Below are 17,772 nucleotides of genomic sequence, written 5' to 3' on the forward strand. Positions count from 1 at the left end.
TTAATGTGTGGAATACATCTGGACTGTACTTCTAGGATGGTATTTTTTAACAATGACCACGCCTCTTGCACATTTTTTACTTTTGTAGCTCCTCCTTTCAGTTTTTTTCTAACAATTTTTCTCATTTTATCAAAGTTTCCCATTTGAAAGTTTAGAACAAGAGCATCGTATGCACATGTACAATTTCTCACCGGCGGGTAAACAATCATACATGAGACACTTGATTTAATCAGCTAAATTAAGATAGCCAGCTAACTACAGTTAAATATATTACTTGGCTGGCTTATTTTACAAACTAACTGGTTGAGTTAAGAAGTACATCACCATCCATGCAAATACCTCTCCTAATTCTTAAGACAATGTACATGCTACTATATATTTGTTTTTATATTTTCCAGATTTATTGCCTTTAGTCTTAGATTGTCAGTAAGCAATCTAATATGTTTTAGAACATTACATTTTCATTCGAGAAATGTTAATCCCTGCATATGAATACCACATAGGTAAACAATCAAGATTTGCTGATGGACAATTATGAATGTTACTTCTGTAAACCGTTGTGATCATTTTATGGAACGATGGTACATATGATGTCTAAATAAATAAATAAATAAATACATCTAGCTGATCATGTTTTGACTGGCTAGGTTTAGGGGAACTTTCAGCTGAAAACCTATCCTAAGTTCAGAGAAAATCCAAATAATGATAACTGGGTAAAATTAGGCAATTATCTTACCCACTCAGATGATCTTTGTAATGTTATCACTTCAGAAACAGAAAATAGCAGTGGTGTTTTCTTGCTACCTTAACATGCTACCAAAGCTTCCCAAACCAGTACTGGCAAACCCCACAGACAGACGAGGTTTTAGGATCTCGACAGATGATTAATGCATAAAATAAATTGCATGCATTGCATAGCCAGCATGTATACATTTATCTCATGCATTTTTACTGTGGATGGCTTTGGGATCCATGGGACAGGTTTGGGAAGTCTTGCACTAAGCCATGTAGTATCCTGTGCCATACAGCTTATTGGCATTACTATGAATGCATTGTTCCCAAAAGGGACACTTGCTGGTTGTGTTAAATTGTTACAAGATATCCTGTAATAAAATACCTTTTTTGGGAGTCATATTGGTCATTGGAAAAAGCTGGGCTCTTTGTAGATTGATGCCCTTTTGTTGGACAACCATAATTGATGTCATACATGAGCCTTCAAGACCATATAGTTCCCTTCTTCAGATGTCCTTTTATGGTCTCAAAAACTTGTGTGCAACAACTTTAAACAACTACTAGTATATTAATCTAATGAAAGGTATGACAGTTTCCAAAAAATACAATGTATCCTGCCAATTTCTCAATTAAGACATGTCTATAGTAGAATAAAAAATACTCAACGACAAGTGTCAAATATATTGCATGGATTTGTCCAATGTCAAGAGGCTGACTTTCTTTCATTCAATCTTCCAGGTTGGAGAAAGTATTGTATCATCAGACTGCAGCCAAAGATTTACCTGCTCTTCTGCTGGCACTATGCCGATCGTCTGTCAGACCGGAGAGACTTGCATGGTGAAAGAAGGAGTACGTGGTTGCTTCAAGAAGGATGGACAATGTACTCTAGCTATGGGAGCTCAGTTTACCTCTTTTGATGGCCTCTCTGGGCAAGTGGCATCCAGTGGACTCTATGACGTGGCCTCCCTCTGTGATGTGACGTCACCCTCCTGGTTCAGGGTCATTGTCCAGTCCTGTAATGGTTTCCAGTCTGCTGCAGACAAGGTCTACATTTTCTTCCAGAATGGTTTCATCACAGTCTCCAAGAATGAAGATGTTTGGGTAAGGCAATGGTTTAGCTAATTTGTAGATGCTTAGAACAGCTTGCAAGATCCGAGGTAAGAGTAAATGAGAATGGTGACTAGAGATCGAGTAGGGTCTGTAGTAACATAACAGGTAGGGTCAACTGGGCAGGCTGGGTAAGCCCAGAGGTCCTCTTTATTGACAACTACTATGTTAACATGTAGACAGGCCAAAATATATTTTGAAGCACTAATGCCACTAAGAGAAACAGAAATTCAAAATGTTTTGAATTTAACTAGCTTTTGAACATAAAACAAAATAGTACAAACTTAAATCTCAGTTATCTTAAGGTTAACAAATAGGACAGGTTCGTCTAGTCCTGCTTTTAACCTATTGTATGCATGGAGATGTAATTTTTTTTTTTTAATCAAACTACATCTCCATGCATGCACTGGGGCAAAACTAGGTCTAGATAAGTCTATGCTTGGTGGAACATCTGGTAATCTTATTACAGAATTCAGCTGGCTGCCATTCACTCATCTGTAACAAATGGAAACTTCTTATCAGAGTAGCATTCTGCACTCTGCAATTTCTAGTAAATTTAGACATTCAATTCCACAAAATTATTTCCCCCAGAAAGCAGGCAGGTGCTTAGCTAAAGCATTGCATTCTCTCCTAATTCCTGTAATTTAGGGCTCAAAGAGAGGCCTAGACATAATCACAGGAAAACAGCTATGAGGATCCTCAGACAGGTGACCTATGGTTTCTTACAGGGTAGGCAATGCTCCAGGTTCCAACTCCAGAGTGGCTCTAGAGGTCTCGCTCCAGGCTAGTCCCAAAGCCTAAGAGACCCTCAGCTACAGCTCCAGGAATCTCTGCTCCAGCATCAGAGCAACTCCAGAACATCTGCATCTGGAGCTGAGGGACTCCTTTTGTTCAGGAACCAATCTGGAGCTAGACTACTAGAGCTGCCCTAAAGCCGGAGCTGGCAAATCTGGAGCACTGACATCCCTAGTTTCTTGCTCTGGGCCTGATTTCTCCAGCCCCCTTCTCTATAAAGCAGCTAACTCAAAACATCTGCTAATTTTGCAGCAAATGATTCACAGCTGCATAGGGGAAATAGACCACACATCAGGCAAGGCCTTGCCCTCCTCCCCTATTTCCCCTTCTGTACTGCTTATTAAATGTAATATGCTAAAGTGATTTAACATCTAGTGGACTATTTGAATCTGGTGCCTTCTGAGATGGGGCCATAACAAATTCCCACTGTTGTAGAGAGGATGCTGGGCTTGATGAACCCTTGGTATGACCCAGCATGGCAATTTCTTATGTAAGGACCACTAAGATGAAAGATTTTCCAAAGTAGGGAATATTTTCAATATAGAAAAGAGAGAGGCAGTCTAATTACACTGTATATTTATATCAAAAGATACGAAAAAGAGATCTCATAGTTAATCTTGTCACAAAAACTTGAATAGAGAAAAGAATGGGTTTCCTCTAAGGCAGGAGTGGCCAATTCCAGTCTCAAGAGTGCAAAAGGTTATTCACTAAGAATATGCAGGAGATTGACTTGCATTGTACATACATTTATCTCATGCATATTCATTGTGGGTATCCTGAAAACCAGGCCTGTTTGTAGCTCTTGAGGACTGGAGCTGGTCACCCCTGCTGTAGGGCAATGGGATATTCGATTGCACCATAACCTTACTGAAAGAGTGATGCAGTAATGGACCTTCTGTCAACAGAAGTAGCTGGAGTTAAAACATTTGATATCGGTGGGTATAATGATATAGTTTCACACAAAACTGCTAATTATGGATATGCATTTGTTTGAAACAAATAAGAAATCTGAAACAAAAATGGCAATTTTTGGTTTGGTTCGTTTCAAATAAACCAAATCCCTATTGGGTTTGAAAATCCCTCAAAAAAAATGTCAGATGTTTTCATTTCAGCAAATACTACATGTTATTAGCAATTTCTAGCACCATTTACTGAGAAATGTTTAAAAAAAACAATGCAGCCCCACCACTCCTCACCACCACTTTACCCCTTCCGGTCCGGAACCCCCGCTGAACGACCTCCTGCAGTCGATCTCCTGCCGGCGCCATTTTCCGTACGGAAACGATTCGCGGCGAGAAATCGCTCCCGGAACCCCGCTGGACTCCCAGGAAACTTTTGGCCAGCTTGGGGGGGCCTCCTGACCCCCACAAGACTTGCCAAAAGTCCAGCGGGGGTCCGGAACGACCTCCTCCGTCGAATCGTTTTTGTCTATGGCCGCCGCCATTTTGCGGCGGCCATTTTGAAAAATGGCGCCAGCTGAAGACAACACGATTCTATTGAGGGGGCCGTTCTGGACCACCGCCGGATCCCCAGGTAATTTAAAGCATTGGGGGGGGGGGGTTCGGGAGGGTGGGGGATTTAATTTAAAGGGTCGGGGTGGGTTTTAGGGGGTTTTAGTGTGCCGGTTTTCCTGCCCTCCCCCTTCCCCCGATTTACGATTTTTTAACGATAAATCGGGGGAATTGGTATTGTATCGTGGCCCTAACGATTTTTTGACGATTTAAAATATATCGGACGATATTTTAAATCGTCAAAAGACGATTCACATCCCTAGGTTGTTGTTTTCTGCCTTTCCCCCGGATTTTCATGTAAAGGTAGCTATGAAGCAATAAGAAATAGTTGGAGAAGGCAGATCTCAGGTCTAACCTCAACCAAATCAACTACGAGGTAGATATTTAAAAGAAGATGGCTAAAAAAGTTAGCCAGAGAAAAGCTACCTGCTAACTTATCACCGTGTTTCATGCTACATCGCTGAATAAGTTATGTCCGGCTAAGTTAGACCTGCTTTATGGCAAGTTATTGAGCATCCTTCTGTCTTTAGTGCTAAAGATAATTCTTAGTAGTTGGCCGTCATACTGAAGGAGGATGATAGAATTTGGCATGAGAAACACTGGGCGGGGAGGGGGCGTGGCCTGAGCCTCCAGGGATCGTGGGCTGGCTGTTGGACGGTGCGCGTAAGTTACGCCTGCCGGGAGGCAGGATGGATGGGATGGGATGGATGGGAGACCAAATCTTGCCTTTTCTGCATCCTGAACCACACGGATGGCCTTTGACAACTTTTGCTCGATTCTATTCTTGTGTTCTTTGCTTGATGCTATTGTAGCATTCCTGATGCAAGGTTGAATCTGCTTTAATGTTCTTGATAATTATTGTTGATTCTGTTCTTCCATATCCCTTTGTCCATTAATATTATCAACTAAAATACATTTGTCTTGGCTACCGCCACCAAGAAATTTTGATTTTAAAGGACGGATCAGTTTTAATCCCAGGCTAATGCACTAACTTCCATGTTTCAGGTGAATGGGCGTAAGGTTCAGCTTCCAGCCCAAGTGTCAACCTCTGTATCTGTGAAGGCGGTGCAATCTGGGGTGGTGATACAACAACCCAACAGCATGCAGGTGCTTCTCAGCACAACCGGGCAGGTGACAGTAACAGTGAGCAGCACCCTGGCCAATGCTACGTGCGGAGCCTGTGGAAACTTCAATGGTAACAGCTCTGATGACCTGAATCTCAGCAACGGAAACAGTGGCAGTGACATCTCTCAAGTCATCGGCTCCTGGATGACTCCAGACTTAAGTAGCTGGTGAGGACTTCTCAAAGCTCCTATTTTCACATTCTACGTATTCAAACACTAAAGGCCCTATGTAGTAAGCATTTTTCCCTTAGACATAAAATAGGAGAAAGATAGATCAATTAAAAAAAAAAAATAGAAAGGTTAACTTATTCAGCTAAAGTAGGCTAAATAAGTTATCAGCGATATTCAGTGGGAGAAACGTCTTGAGTATCCTCAAATAAAGGTAAAGTTTCCCTGAAACTTTGAAACCTAACTGGGTATGACTGAATATTAACAGTTAGATTTCAGAGTTTTCTGGGAACACAAAGGCACCAGCTCTGTGGGTGCTTGAACCCCCCCTAATATTGTCTCCTGCGCAGCTGGGCTTCTCTTTCCTTGCTCCTGCCTCTTGCCCCCAGCAACAGGGACATTTTATCTGGAGGGAGGCCGGAGCTGGACTCCGGATAGGAGGACATCAGCACACAGATCGAGTGCAGCATAGCAAGGCAGCAAGTGTAGCTGTGGAACCAGCATGGACTCGCATGCCCAGAGGGGGACATCTCCATCACCTGCAAGGTGGGGAGCGAGGACCTCTCTTGGGGCTGCCACCGTGCAGGGCCTCTTGTCCGGCCGTAGCAGGTTGGGCTCTGCCGCAGCCATTCGGGGCCTCTCACCAGGCCGTGGCAGGATGGGCTCTGCCGCCACCGTGCAGCAGTTCTTTGCGACAGAAAGCTGTAAAAATCACGTGATCAGAGCGACCGGCCCACTGGGGCATACCCGATCTCCCGATAGAGGCCGATCCACCCCTGGCAGAGAGCAAGCGGGCGGAGAGAAAGATACACATCTGGAGGAAAAAACCCAGAAATGATAGAGAAGTGAGAGGAAGGCCAGGAAATAAGTTTTAAAAGAAGAGGAATGAGCAGGAAGAGAGGAAGCTAAGAGGAAGTCAAGAACAAGCAGAGTCAAAGGATAGATTTAAACTACAGAGAGAAATGAGTCTATTTTCAGAGGAGATCTGCACATAAAATTGCACATCTGCGTGTGAGCAGCTTGTACTTGTGCTACTTTATATACTTCAAAAGTATGCTTGTATTTTTGGTTTTGTGCGCACATCTACCTGTGCAAAAAGGCAGCTTCGGGGAAGGGCCAAGAGTTACGCAGAGTAATTGCTATTTGATAAGAGATTTATGTGAATGCTTTAGGCAGGGGCGGATTCCAGGAAAAGATCGGCCCAGGGATTTTCGGCAAGACCGGCCCAGGAGATACCCTGTGGCCTGCCGAGTGCGGCTCTGTCACAGCCACGCTCGGCAAACCACGTGACCAGAGCGACCGGCCCACCGGGGGATGCCCGATCCCCAATAGGCCAATCCGCCCCTGACTTTAGGCAACTTATTCATGCAGTCTTACACCTTTCAATTAACTAGCACTGCTGATATCAGGCTCATCTGTTATCTGCTAATTTGGGGTGGGAGGTCTGGGTGAACTGGGGTGAGTTCAGAATGAAGTACTAGGAGGGTCTCAATGAACCGGGGACGGACTGGGTGAACTGGTGGAGGTAGTCGGAAAACTGGTGATTTCACGTACACATGCAGATTTTAAACTAGACTTGACTTCTGGGTATATATTAGGGTTTTATACATATATGTTATATTTTTTGTGCACATAAAATAAATGCATATATGTTTATAAAAGAGATAATATATGCACTTTTTCATGGATTGCAAAATATTTGTGTGCACTGAAAACACACACTTGTGTTGGGGGGGGGGGGAATATTGGTGTATTCTTTAATTTGCATGGACAGATACATGCAAATTATAAAATAATAGATCTCATGCGCCTACATAAACATTGTATACAGCACCACACAAAGTTGTTTGAAAATTATCATTAAAGATTGGAAAATTGCTGGGTTATATCGCAGGAGACAGCAGTTCTCTCTGGGTGGCCCCAGAGCTGAGGGGGGGGGGGGGGGGGGTGTTGACTGCTGAGCTGCCAGGGTTCATGGCATGAAGGCATGGGACTGACTCTGGCCAGGAATCTGCACGGGAGGCAAGGATGGCAGAGCAGGGATGTGACGCAAGCCTGTACTTACTAGAGATGTGAATCGTGTGCCAGATCGTCTTTAACGATCAGGTTCGGCTGGGGGGGGGGGGGGGAATCTGATCGTTAAGATATGTGAATTGGAATCGTTTCCGATTCCAATTCACATCGCTAATTTTTTTTAGGGAGGCCCGCGCCGCTAAAAAAAAAACCCACCCGACCCTTTAAATCGACCCCCCTTAGCCTCCCTCACCCTCCCAACCCCCCCTAAACCAGGGGGGCCTCGGGGGATGATTTCCCGTTCCCAGGCATCAGCTGCACTAAAAAAAATGGCGCCGATGCCCCTTTGCCCTTACCATGTGACAGGGTATCCGTGCCATTGGCCGGCCCCTGTCACATGGTAGGAGCACTGGATGGCCGGCGCCATCTTTAAAGTGCTCCTACCATGTGACAGGGGCCGGCCAATGGCACGGATACCCTGTCACATGGTAAGGGCAAAGGGGCATCAGCGCCATTTTAATTAGTGGCAGCCAAAATGGCGCCAATGGCCCGAGAGCGGGAGATCGCGCCGGGACCCCCCCATTGGACCACCAGGTAATTTAACATTTTGAGGGGGTTCGGGAGGGTGGGGGAGGGTAAGGAATTGGTTTTATTTAGGACGATTTATGACGATAAATCGGGGGCATTTGTATTGTATCGTGCACTCTGACGATTTAAGACGATTTAAAAATTATCTGACGATAATTTTAATCGTTCAAAAACGATTCACATCCCTAGTAGTTCCTAATGAGTGATTAGGTGATCTAAGCCTGCCAAGGAAGGGGAGACACAGAGGTGGGATACCAGGAAGGGAGGAGGGGAACTGGCGAAGAAGAAGTGATGGAACTGGAAGGGGAACAGAAAGGACAGGTCAAAGGAGAATAGGGAGCAGAGCAAGGAGTGGAGCAGGCAGAGGAGTAATAAACCCCTGACCCCAAAAATAAAAGTCAAAGTATTCTCATGCAGGAGGGGTAAATTTAAAAATTGCAGAGGGAGTAAAGGGGGGAGAGGAGGAAGAACAGATGAATATGAAAGGAAAGGGGAGGTTGAGAGAGGAGAGACTGAGATGTGAACGGGCTGTGGGGAGAACAACGGTTGCAGGCACTGAATACTTCCCCAGACTCTGATCTGATCCCATGAGTGCTCTGCAGTCCATTTCCTGCTCCTCTCTGGGCATTTATCCACTGCTCAGTCACACATTATTTTATGTTTTTCCTGGGGGCCCTGCAATTTGTGTTGGGTTCAGCCCCTCAATCGCTTTCAAAAGCTTTTCCCAGAAAACATTAACCCTAAGCAGCTCTATCATGTGAACCTGTAAAAAAGCTGACGAGTAGGCCTACTTCCCTGATCCTCATCCTCTTCCTCTGACCCAATCCCCCCCCTCCCCGAGCTCCTGCAATAATAGTGCCAAATTTCAAAGATATACGGAGGCAATCGCTGCCCTTTCTTCACTTTCCCTCATGTGTACAGCAAATTAACTTCCCTACCGGCCCCTACTCGTCCCCCTCCCCCTCCCTACACTGCCTCAACCCTAACTCACCCCCCAGGCCCCCACCCCATCCCACACTCCAGAACCTCTGGGCTGTTGGTTGCCATATACTTGAACCACTCCCAGAGGCACTTAGCCAGTACCAGAGCCATATATGAGGGGCCCCCATTCCTTGCATCATCTTCTAATATTACAACAATATGTGAGGGGCCCCCATTCCTTGCATCATCTTCTAATATTACAACAATATGTGAGGGGCCCCCATTCCTTGCATCATCTTCTAATATTACAACAATATGTGAGGGGCCCCCATTCCTTGCATCATCTTCTAATATTACAACAATATGTGAGGAGCCCCCATTCCTTGCATCATCTTCTAATATTACAACAATATGTGAGGGGCCCCCATTCCTTGCATCATCTTCTAATATTATAACAATATGTGAGGGACCCCCATTCCTTGCATCATCTTCTAATATTATAACAATATGTGAGGGGCCCCCATTCCTTATATCATCCTCTAATATTACGTGAGGGGCCCCCATTCCTTGCATCATCCTCTAATATTACAACAATATGTGAGGGACCCCATTCCTTGCATCATCTTCTAATATTACAACAATATGTGAGGGGCCCCCATTCCTTGCATCATCTTCTAATATTACAACAATATGTGAGGGGCCCCCATTCCTTGCATCATCTTCTAATATTACAACAATATGTGAGGGACCCCATTCCTTGCATCATCTTCTAATATTATAACAATATGTGAGGGACCCCATTCCTTGCATCATCTTCTAATATTACAACAATATGTGAGGGGCCCCATTCCTTGCATCATCTTCTAATATTACAACAATATGTGAGGGGCCCCCATTCCTTGCATCATCTTCTAATATTACAACAATATGTGAGGGGCCCCCATTCCTTGCATCATCTTCTAATATTATAACAATATGTGAGGGACCCCATTCCTTGCATCATCTTCTAATATTATAACAATATGTGAGGGACCCCATTCCTTGCATCATCTTCTAATATTATAACAATATGTGAGGGACCCCCATTCCTTGCATCATCTTCTAATATTATAACAATATGTGAGGGGCCCCCATTCCTTATATCATCCTCTAATATTACGTGAGGGGCCCCCATTCCTTGCATCATCCTCTAATATTACAACAATATGTGAGGGACCCCATTCCTTGCATCATCTTCTAATATTATAACAATATGTGAGGGACCCCATTCCTTGCATCATCTTCTAATATTACAACAATATGTGAGGGGCCCCATTCCTTGCATCATCTTCTAATATTACAACAATATGTGAGGGGCCCCCATTCCTTGCATCATCTTCTAATATTACAACAATATGTGAGGGGCCCCCATTCCTTGCATCATCTTCTAATATTATAACAATATGTGAGGGACCCCATTCCTTGCATCATCTTCTAATATTACAACAATATGTGAGGGGCCCCATTCCTTGCATCATCTTCTAATATTACAACAATATGTGAGGGACCCCCATTCCTTGCATCATCTTCTAATATTACAACAATATGTGAGGGACCCCCATTCCTTGCATCATCTTCTAATATTACAACAATATGTGAGGGACCCCCATTCCTTGCATCATCTTCTAATATTACAACAATATGTGAGGGGCCCCCATTCCTTGCATCATCTTCTAATATTACAACAATATGTGAGGGGCCCCCATTCCTTGCATCATCTTCTAATATTACAACAATATGTGAGGGACCCCCATTCCTTGCATCATCTTCTAATATTATAACAATATGTGAGGGACCCCATTCCTTGCATCATCTTCTAATATTACAACAATATGTGAGGGGCCCCCATTCCTTGCATCATCCTCTAATATTACAACAATATGTGAGGGACCCCATTCCTTGCATCATCTTCTAATATTATAACAATATGTGAGGGACCCCATTCCTTGCATCATCTTCTAATATTACAACAATATGTGAGGGGCCCCCATTCCTTGCATCATCTTCTAATATTACAACAATATGTGAGGGGCCCCCATTCCTTGCATCATCTTCTAATATTATAACAATATGTGAGGGACCCCCATTCCTTGCATCATCTTCTAATATTATAACAATATGTGAGGGGCCCCCATTCCTTATATCATCCTCTAATATTACGTGAGGGGCCCCCATTCCTTGCATCATCCTCTAATATTACAACAATATGTGAGGACCCCATTCCTTGCATCATCTTCTAATATTACAACAATATGTGAGGGACCCCATTCCTTGCATCATCTTCTAATATTACAACAATATGTGAGGGGCCCCCATTCCTTGCATCATCTTCTAATATTACAACAATATGTGAGGGACCCCATTCCTTGCATCATCTTCTAATATTACAACAATATGTGAGGGACCCCCATTCCTTGCATCATCTTCTAATATTATAACAATATGTGAGGGACCCCATTCCTTATATCATCCTCTAATATTACGTGAGGGGCCCCCATTCCTTGCATCATCTCCAGATCTTAGACAAGAACCTTGCAGACTGACATTGAGAAAGAAACTCAAGACATGGCTATTTCTACAAGCCTTCCCTGATCTATAACCGCCCCAACTATAACAAATCGCCATGGTTCTCCAGTCGACGTACCACACCCCTGACTTGGCCTCTGACTATACATTAATTAGTCTCGAGTTTTATGAACGGACACTATTTAGTCAGGAACATTTGATATTATTACAGCCCTGAGTATATGATATTTACATTTTTGAAATAATCCAGTCCTGAGTACATGTTTTTATTATAATCCTGAATATTTATTTGACTAGATTTTATTTATTTCTGAGACTTGATATTATTTATTTCTGTGTTAGCCATGTCTCTGGCTCTTCCTCCTCCCGGTTCATGTGCCCCTGTTTTATTGTAACTTGTGTTCACTTGTTCTCTCTTTGCCTATTGTTCATGTTGATGTTAATGTTTGTGCACCATTGTTTCTTGTAAACCGATATGATATGATTGGTATCATGAATGTCGGTATAAAAAAGCCCTAAATAAATAAATAATTAAATAATATTACAACAATATGGGCCGGATTTTAATAGATGCGCGTGGGCATAGATTTGTGCGCGCAACCCTGCACGCACAAATCTATGCCTGATTTTATAACATTCGCGTGCTGCCACGCATGTTATAAAATCCGGGGTCGGCGCACGCAAGGGGGTGCACACTTGTGCACCTTGCACGCACTGAGCCCTAAGGGAGCCCCTATGGCTTTCCCCGTTCCCTCCAAGGTCACTCCGAAATCGTAATCTTGGGGAGGTCAGGAGTCCCCCTCCCCAAGACTTGCCAAAAGTCCCTAGTGGTCCAGCGGGGGTCCTGGAGCGATCTCCTGCACTCGGGCCGTCGGCTGCCAGTATGCAAAATGGCGCCGATAGCCTTTGCCCTTACTATGTCACAGGGGTTACCGGTGCCATTGGTCGGCCCCTGTCACATGGTAGGAACACAAGATGGCGCCAGACTGAGACAGACTGAGCCAGTCAGTAGGGGTCACTATTATGCAACGGCCAGGACTCCTTTGCTTCTAGGGGCTGTCTCCTCCGCATCCCCAGCCCTAGAAGTCCAAGAAGCAAAACCCAGAACCGGGAATGGAACCCAGCATCTGATATGCCACCACACAGCACTGCCACCGGGCCATGGAGGACTGAGTTTAACCTTCTGCTTCTTTCATTTCTCTTTCAGTGGCGTGTGAAGATTTGCCTTCTGAACCCTCTCCCTCTCTCTGGATTTCCTGGACTTCTCCATCCACCTGCTTCTACATATTAGCAAACTCCATTAGAATTACGGGTGTTAAATGTTTCCAGACTTAGTTTATGGGTGCAGACTTCTATTTTAAATCTTTTTATTGAAGTTTTAATAAAGCAACAATTAAATAAAAAATGAAATACAGGAGAGTACATGTATGGTGCAGACTTCACTGTATCCTACACATCCATTGCATATCGACCAAAGATCTCTAGGACCTCTGCCATACAGCTTTATAGAAATGAAATAAACACTGTAATATATTTGAAAAAGTATATTCTTAGCAAGGAAAAAGTATATAGATTTATCTGTATGACTCTGTAGCATAATAAATTGTATATTGGAAATGGGACTTTGAGAACTCTTCATTCATTACAGCTAAAATTCCAGCAGCTGACACCACACTCTGTCCTGCAGCATCCGCAGGCATTGGTCAGAATGAAAGGCACCGCTGTGGTTAAAAAAACACATCCTGACCTTCACATCCCATTTCCTCTCTGCCCTAACTGAGTGCACAAATATGGGGTCTTGTGGGCATGTGTGTGTACGGCTCCTTGCTTTCAAGATTTCTCTGTGGGTTTGGTTTTAAACGATGCATTTCAGCCTAGCTTAGAAAGTCAGTTAGGTTGTAATGCTAAACACGAGTGCGCAGCACTGACATGCAGTGATATTCAGCCTCATGGAAGTAATTTATTTCAGGACTGGTTATTAGAGGTGATATTTATTACAGCCCTTCCCCAGTCCTGTAAAAACACATGTACCCCCTTCAGAGCCTCCAGCAATGACCACCTGATAACCTTCACAGGCATTTGGAGGAAGGTTACTGGATGGCTCCAGGTCACTGGTTTAACCCTTGTTCCATCAGCTAGTAGAAGTTGAACATAAAGCATTGGGATAGATGGGATAACTAAACAACCCTGGATTCTTTCAAGGCCAAAAGACTTATAGAATATTCTTGGTCTCCTCCAGTAAAAGAACGACAGGAGTACCCTATGTTAACTGGGGTAACCTGCATGAAGCAGCAGTTACTACCCTTAGCAGAAGATACCGGGAGAGGGGGCGGGCGGTAACCTGTAGGGATGTGCATCTAGTGCCCAATCGTTTGCTTTCGGGTTTGTGTGGCCGCGGGAAAATCTAATTTTCCCACAGATCAGTAATTTTTTTTTTTTTAGTAAACAATCGTTTTTCGGCTTAGTGCGCACTAACGGGAGTTACCGTGCACTAACAAAAAGTAACAAAAATTAAGGTTTTTTTGTTAGTGCGCACTAAGCCGAAAAACAATTTTTCACAAAAAATCAGGGAAAATGCGATCATTTATCGATTTTACAGATATATGATGAATTAAGGAATATCGTATGATATTTTCATTTGTCATAAAAACGATGCACATCCCTAGTAACCTGCAAGGTGTGGCAGTCTACCTTTAATGGAAGGCATGGAGCGGCAGTTTCTAGCCAAATTAAACAAATGAAGCTTGCTGGGCAGAGTAGATGGACAATGGGATCCATCATTTACTGTGAGGTCCATATTCAGACACAGTCCGGCTAGCAAAATTATCCAGATAAACTTAATTGGCTAACTTTGGAGTGGAGGTAGTGAAACTGCACTATGAATATAGCCGGCTATCTTAAATTTAGCCGACTAACTATAGCCACTTAACTTTAGGACTGGTCTTTGTCACAATCCGACTTAGCTGGCTAACAGGGTCATTTATCAAAATGCTATAAGGCGTTTTCACATGCGTTAAGGTCTTATAGCATGCGAAAATTGCCTTTAACACATGCGATAGCCCCATAACGTATGGTGAATTTTGAGCAGTCACCGTTTTATTCAGAATTATTTCTCTTTTGGATTGCAGAGTGAAAGGAGAGAGATTCTGAAGCTCTCAGAGTGAAAATAAAGTTTCTAAGAAGACTTGAGAGCACAGTTGCCTCTTGTCAGTATGTCACAGAAGAAACTATAAAAATCTGTTGCAATAGATGAAGAAGGGTAACAATGCTTTAGTACATAGAAAAGATATCGTATTTGTTCACTTTGACTCTGCCCGGGAGGTATACATAGTTGTTAATCATCCCTTTCTCATCATTTGCATGTGCCACTTAAAGTTACCAAGCACACAGAAATGATAATATAGCAGTGTGAGCTTTTCTTAGCCTGTCTTATCAATGTCTTACATTTAACTTGCCAATGCCTATGCTTTACCTTATTTTCTTCTGATGGAGCCTTCTTCCAATTTTTGAATGAAGATCTTTTGGCTAAAATAGCCTCTTTCACCTCACTTTTTAACCATGACTGCAATCGTTTTGCCTTCTTTCCACCTTTCATAATGCGTGGAATACATCTGGACTGTGCTTCTAGGATGGTATTGTTTAACAATGTCCACGCCTCTTGCACACTCTTAAACACACAAAACACCTGGCTTTTGCCTGCTTCTGACTAGCTATTTAACAGACACAAAAACACAATAAAAAAAAAATATACCCCAATAGTTAATTCTTCCCAAAATATTTAAGTTCCAAAAATTTCCAAAACCTGTGCTTATCAATTGTTTTCAGCCACCAGCAAGGTGATTTTCTCCTCTCACTGCTTCCACTGGAGAAGATTGCAGTGGTAGATCTCATCTAGCAAAAGATTTTGTTCATTAAGGGAACAATTTTCAAAACTACATGGGTGGGTGCAAGCTCTACCTGTCTTTTCCCCACAGACTTTGCACTAGTCCTGAAAGAAAAGCAGCAGCTGCCCAAGAGAAAATTCTCCTGTTGTGGTTTACTCTAGCTCTTTCTGCAAATCCTCTGTCCTGGGAAAAGAATGCACCTGGTTTTGAAAATGCAAGTTGACACGCACTGTTGTCCCCCTCCCAGTCTAATCCTGCCTCTGATCCTATCTACTTTTCTAATGGGTAAAAGTAGACATATTGATCGCCAATGATACTTTTGCATGCATTACAGGGTTGGCAGTTTCACAGAACTCTTGTACCTTATAACAGAATGGTCCTGTTTCCCCCCTTTAAACTTGTGTGGGAGGGATCCAAGATGGCTGCGAGCTGGTGAGACGCACTTGGAACGGCTCCACAGGTTCAGATTTCCCCTGATAATGCCGCACTCTGGTAGAAAACGGAGCACTAAAGAATGTGAACTACAATTACCTGGTGTGACGGGCCCGATGGATTTCCACGTGCGGCGAGGCCTAGAGATTCTGGGAGTCAACTCGCTGGGGAATAACCGGGAGGAAGCTGTACTCTGAGTTCTCCCAGAGTTACAGACATCTTTTGCTTTCTTCTTAGATCTTATTCTTAGCTCTCCTGCATATATTTTGTACACTTTTGCGGGGTAGAACAGGTGTGAACCTTTCATTATAACTACCTCCTCCCTTTTTGAAAACTTCATTCCCTGTGGCCACTTTTCATGTCTTATGATGCCTATAAATGGTCCTGATAAGGATCAGTACAAAAGCACCCTCTGATAGATTTAATATGTTTAGAGGAGTTTTCAAGTATTTAAAACCCGTTTATCTTCTCTAAAATGAAATATGAATTATAACAAGAAGGAGGATCTCCATTAAGCCATTTCTTTTTACCTTGTGAAAATTACCTTGTGGTATATGTATTAATTTAGTCCAATATATTGTTTTTCTTTTGTTTTATTTCTTTAAAAAATAGAAGAAAATGAAAGCAGGTGCATTCTGCTCAGTAGATTCAAGATGTCTCAGTTGCATTCAAATTTCTTTCAAGAACCACAGATGAGGAAGACTGACCTGGATCAGGACTTCTCAAACTCTCAGCAAATGTGACCCCATTTTAACCCTTGAAGATTCACATGACCCCAGCGCCTGCTAGAACTGGCATCTGGGGAGGGTGGCAGCACTAGCCAGGGGATCCTCTCCTCCAGTCAGAGGAAAGTGGTTGAATAGGGGAAGAGTATTCTTCAAGCTCACTCCATGCCCAAGGCCTCTTCCAGCAGCCCCCGCCATGTGTCGGAAGTGAAAACCCACCATGGAAGACATGGAGTGGTGTTTGGTGTCATTAAAATCATCCATTGTACCTGAAGACTGGAGGGTGGCCAATGCAACCCTGATATTTAAAAAGGGATCCAGGGATGAACCAGGAAATTATAGCCCAGGGAGTCTGACTTCAATGCTGGGAAAAATAGTGCAAACTGTTATAAAGAATAAAATCACAAAACATATAGAAAGACATGGTTTAATGGAACAAAGTCAGCAATGATTTACAGATTTATGAGGTCTTGCCTCACAAATCTGCTATACGTTTTTGAAGGGGTGAATGAATGAGGATAAAGGTGAACTTGAATAGTCAGAAGGTGTTTGACAAAGTCCCACATGAGAGGCATCTAAGAAATCTAAAAAGTCATGGGATAGGAGGCGATGTCCTTTCATGGATTACAAACTGGTTAAAGACAGGAAATAGAGAGTAGGATTAAATGGTCTGTTTTCAAAATGGAGGAAGGTAAACAGTGGAGTGCCTCAGGGATGTGAACTTGGGCCAGTGCTTTTTAATATATTTATAAATGATCTGGAAAGAGGTACAAGAAGTGAGGTGATCAAATTTGCAGATGACACAAAATTATTCAAAGCAGTTCAATCACAAGCAGATTGTGATAAATTGCAGGTGGACGTTGTGAGATTGGAAGATTGGGCGTCTGAATGGCAGATGAAATTTAATTTGGACAAGTGCAAGGTGTTGCATATAGGGAAAAAAAATCTCATGCTGTAGTTAAACGATGTCAGGTTCTGTCTTAGGAACTACCACCCAGGAAAGAGATCTAGGTGTCAAGTGGATAACACATTGAAATCGTTGACTCAATCTCCTGTGGTGGTCCAAAAAGCAAACAAAATGTTAGGAATTATTAGAAAGGGAATGGTGAATAAAATGGAAAATGTCATAATGCCTCTGTATCCCTTCATGGTGAGACCGCACCTTGAATACTGTGTACAATTCTGGTCGCCGCATCTCAAAAAAGAA

The 17,772-nt window shown here is 43.0% G+C and overlaps 1 protein-coding gene across 1 annotated transcript in view; it reads left to right on the forward strand.

Annotated features, from left to right (window-relative positions):
- The window catches only part of LOC115075651 (IgGFc-binding protein-like), a 152,608-nt gene extending 139,543 nt beyond the window's left edge, over window positions 1-13,065 (forward strand). Inside the window, exons 20-22 of the mRNA XM_029576225.1 lie at window positions 1,471-1,833; window positions 5,151-5,437; window positions 12,732-13,065. Coding sequence (XP_029432085.1) covers window positions 1,471-1,833; window positions 5,151-5,437; window positions 12,732-12,741 — 660 coding nt within the window. The 3' untranslated portion in view covers window positions 12,742-13,065. The remainder of the gene's footprint in view (window positions 1-1,470; window positions 1,834-5,150; window positions 5,438-12,731) is intronic.
- The last annotated feature ends 4,707 nt before the right edge of the window (window positions 13,066-17,772 follow it).

The sequence above is a fragment of the Rhinatrema bivittatum genome, chromosome 14 (genome assembly GCF_901001135.1).
Source record: "Rhinatrema bivittatum chromosome 14, aRhiBiv1.1, whole genome shotgun sequence".
In the NCBI taxonomy this organism is placed as follows: domain Eukaryota; kingdom Metazoa; phylum Chordata; class Amphibia; order Gymnophiona; family Rhinatrematidae; genus Rhinatrema; species Rhinatrema bivittatum.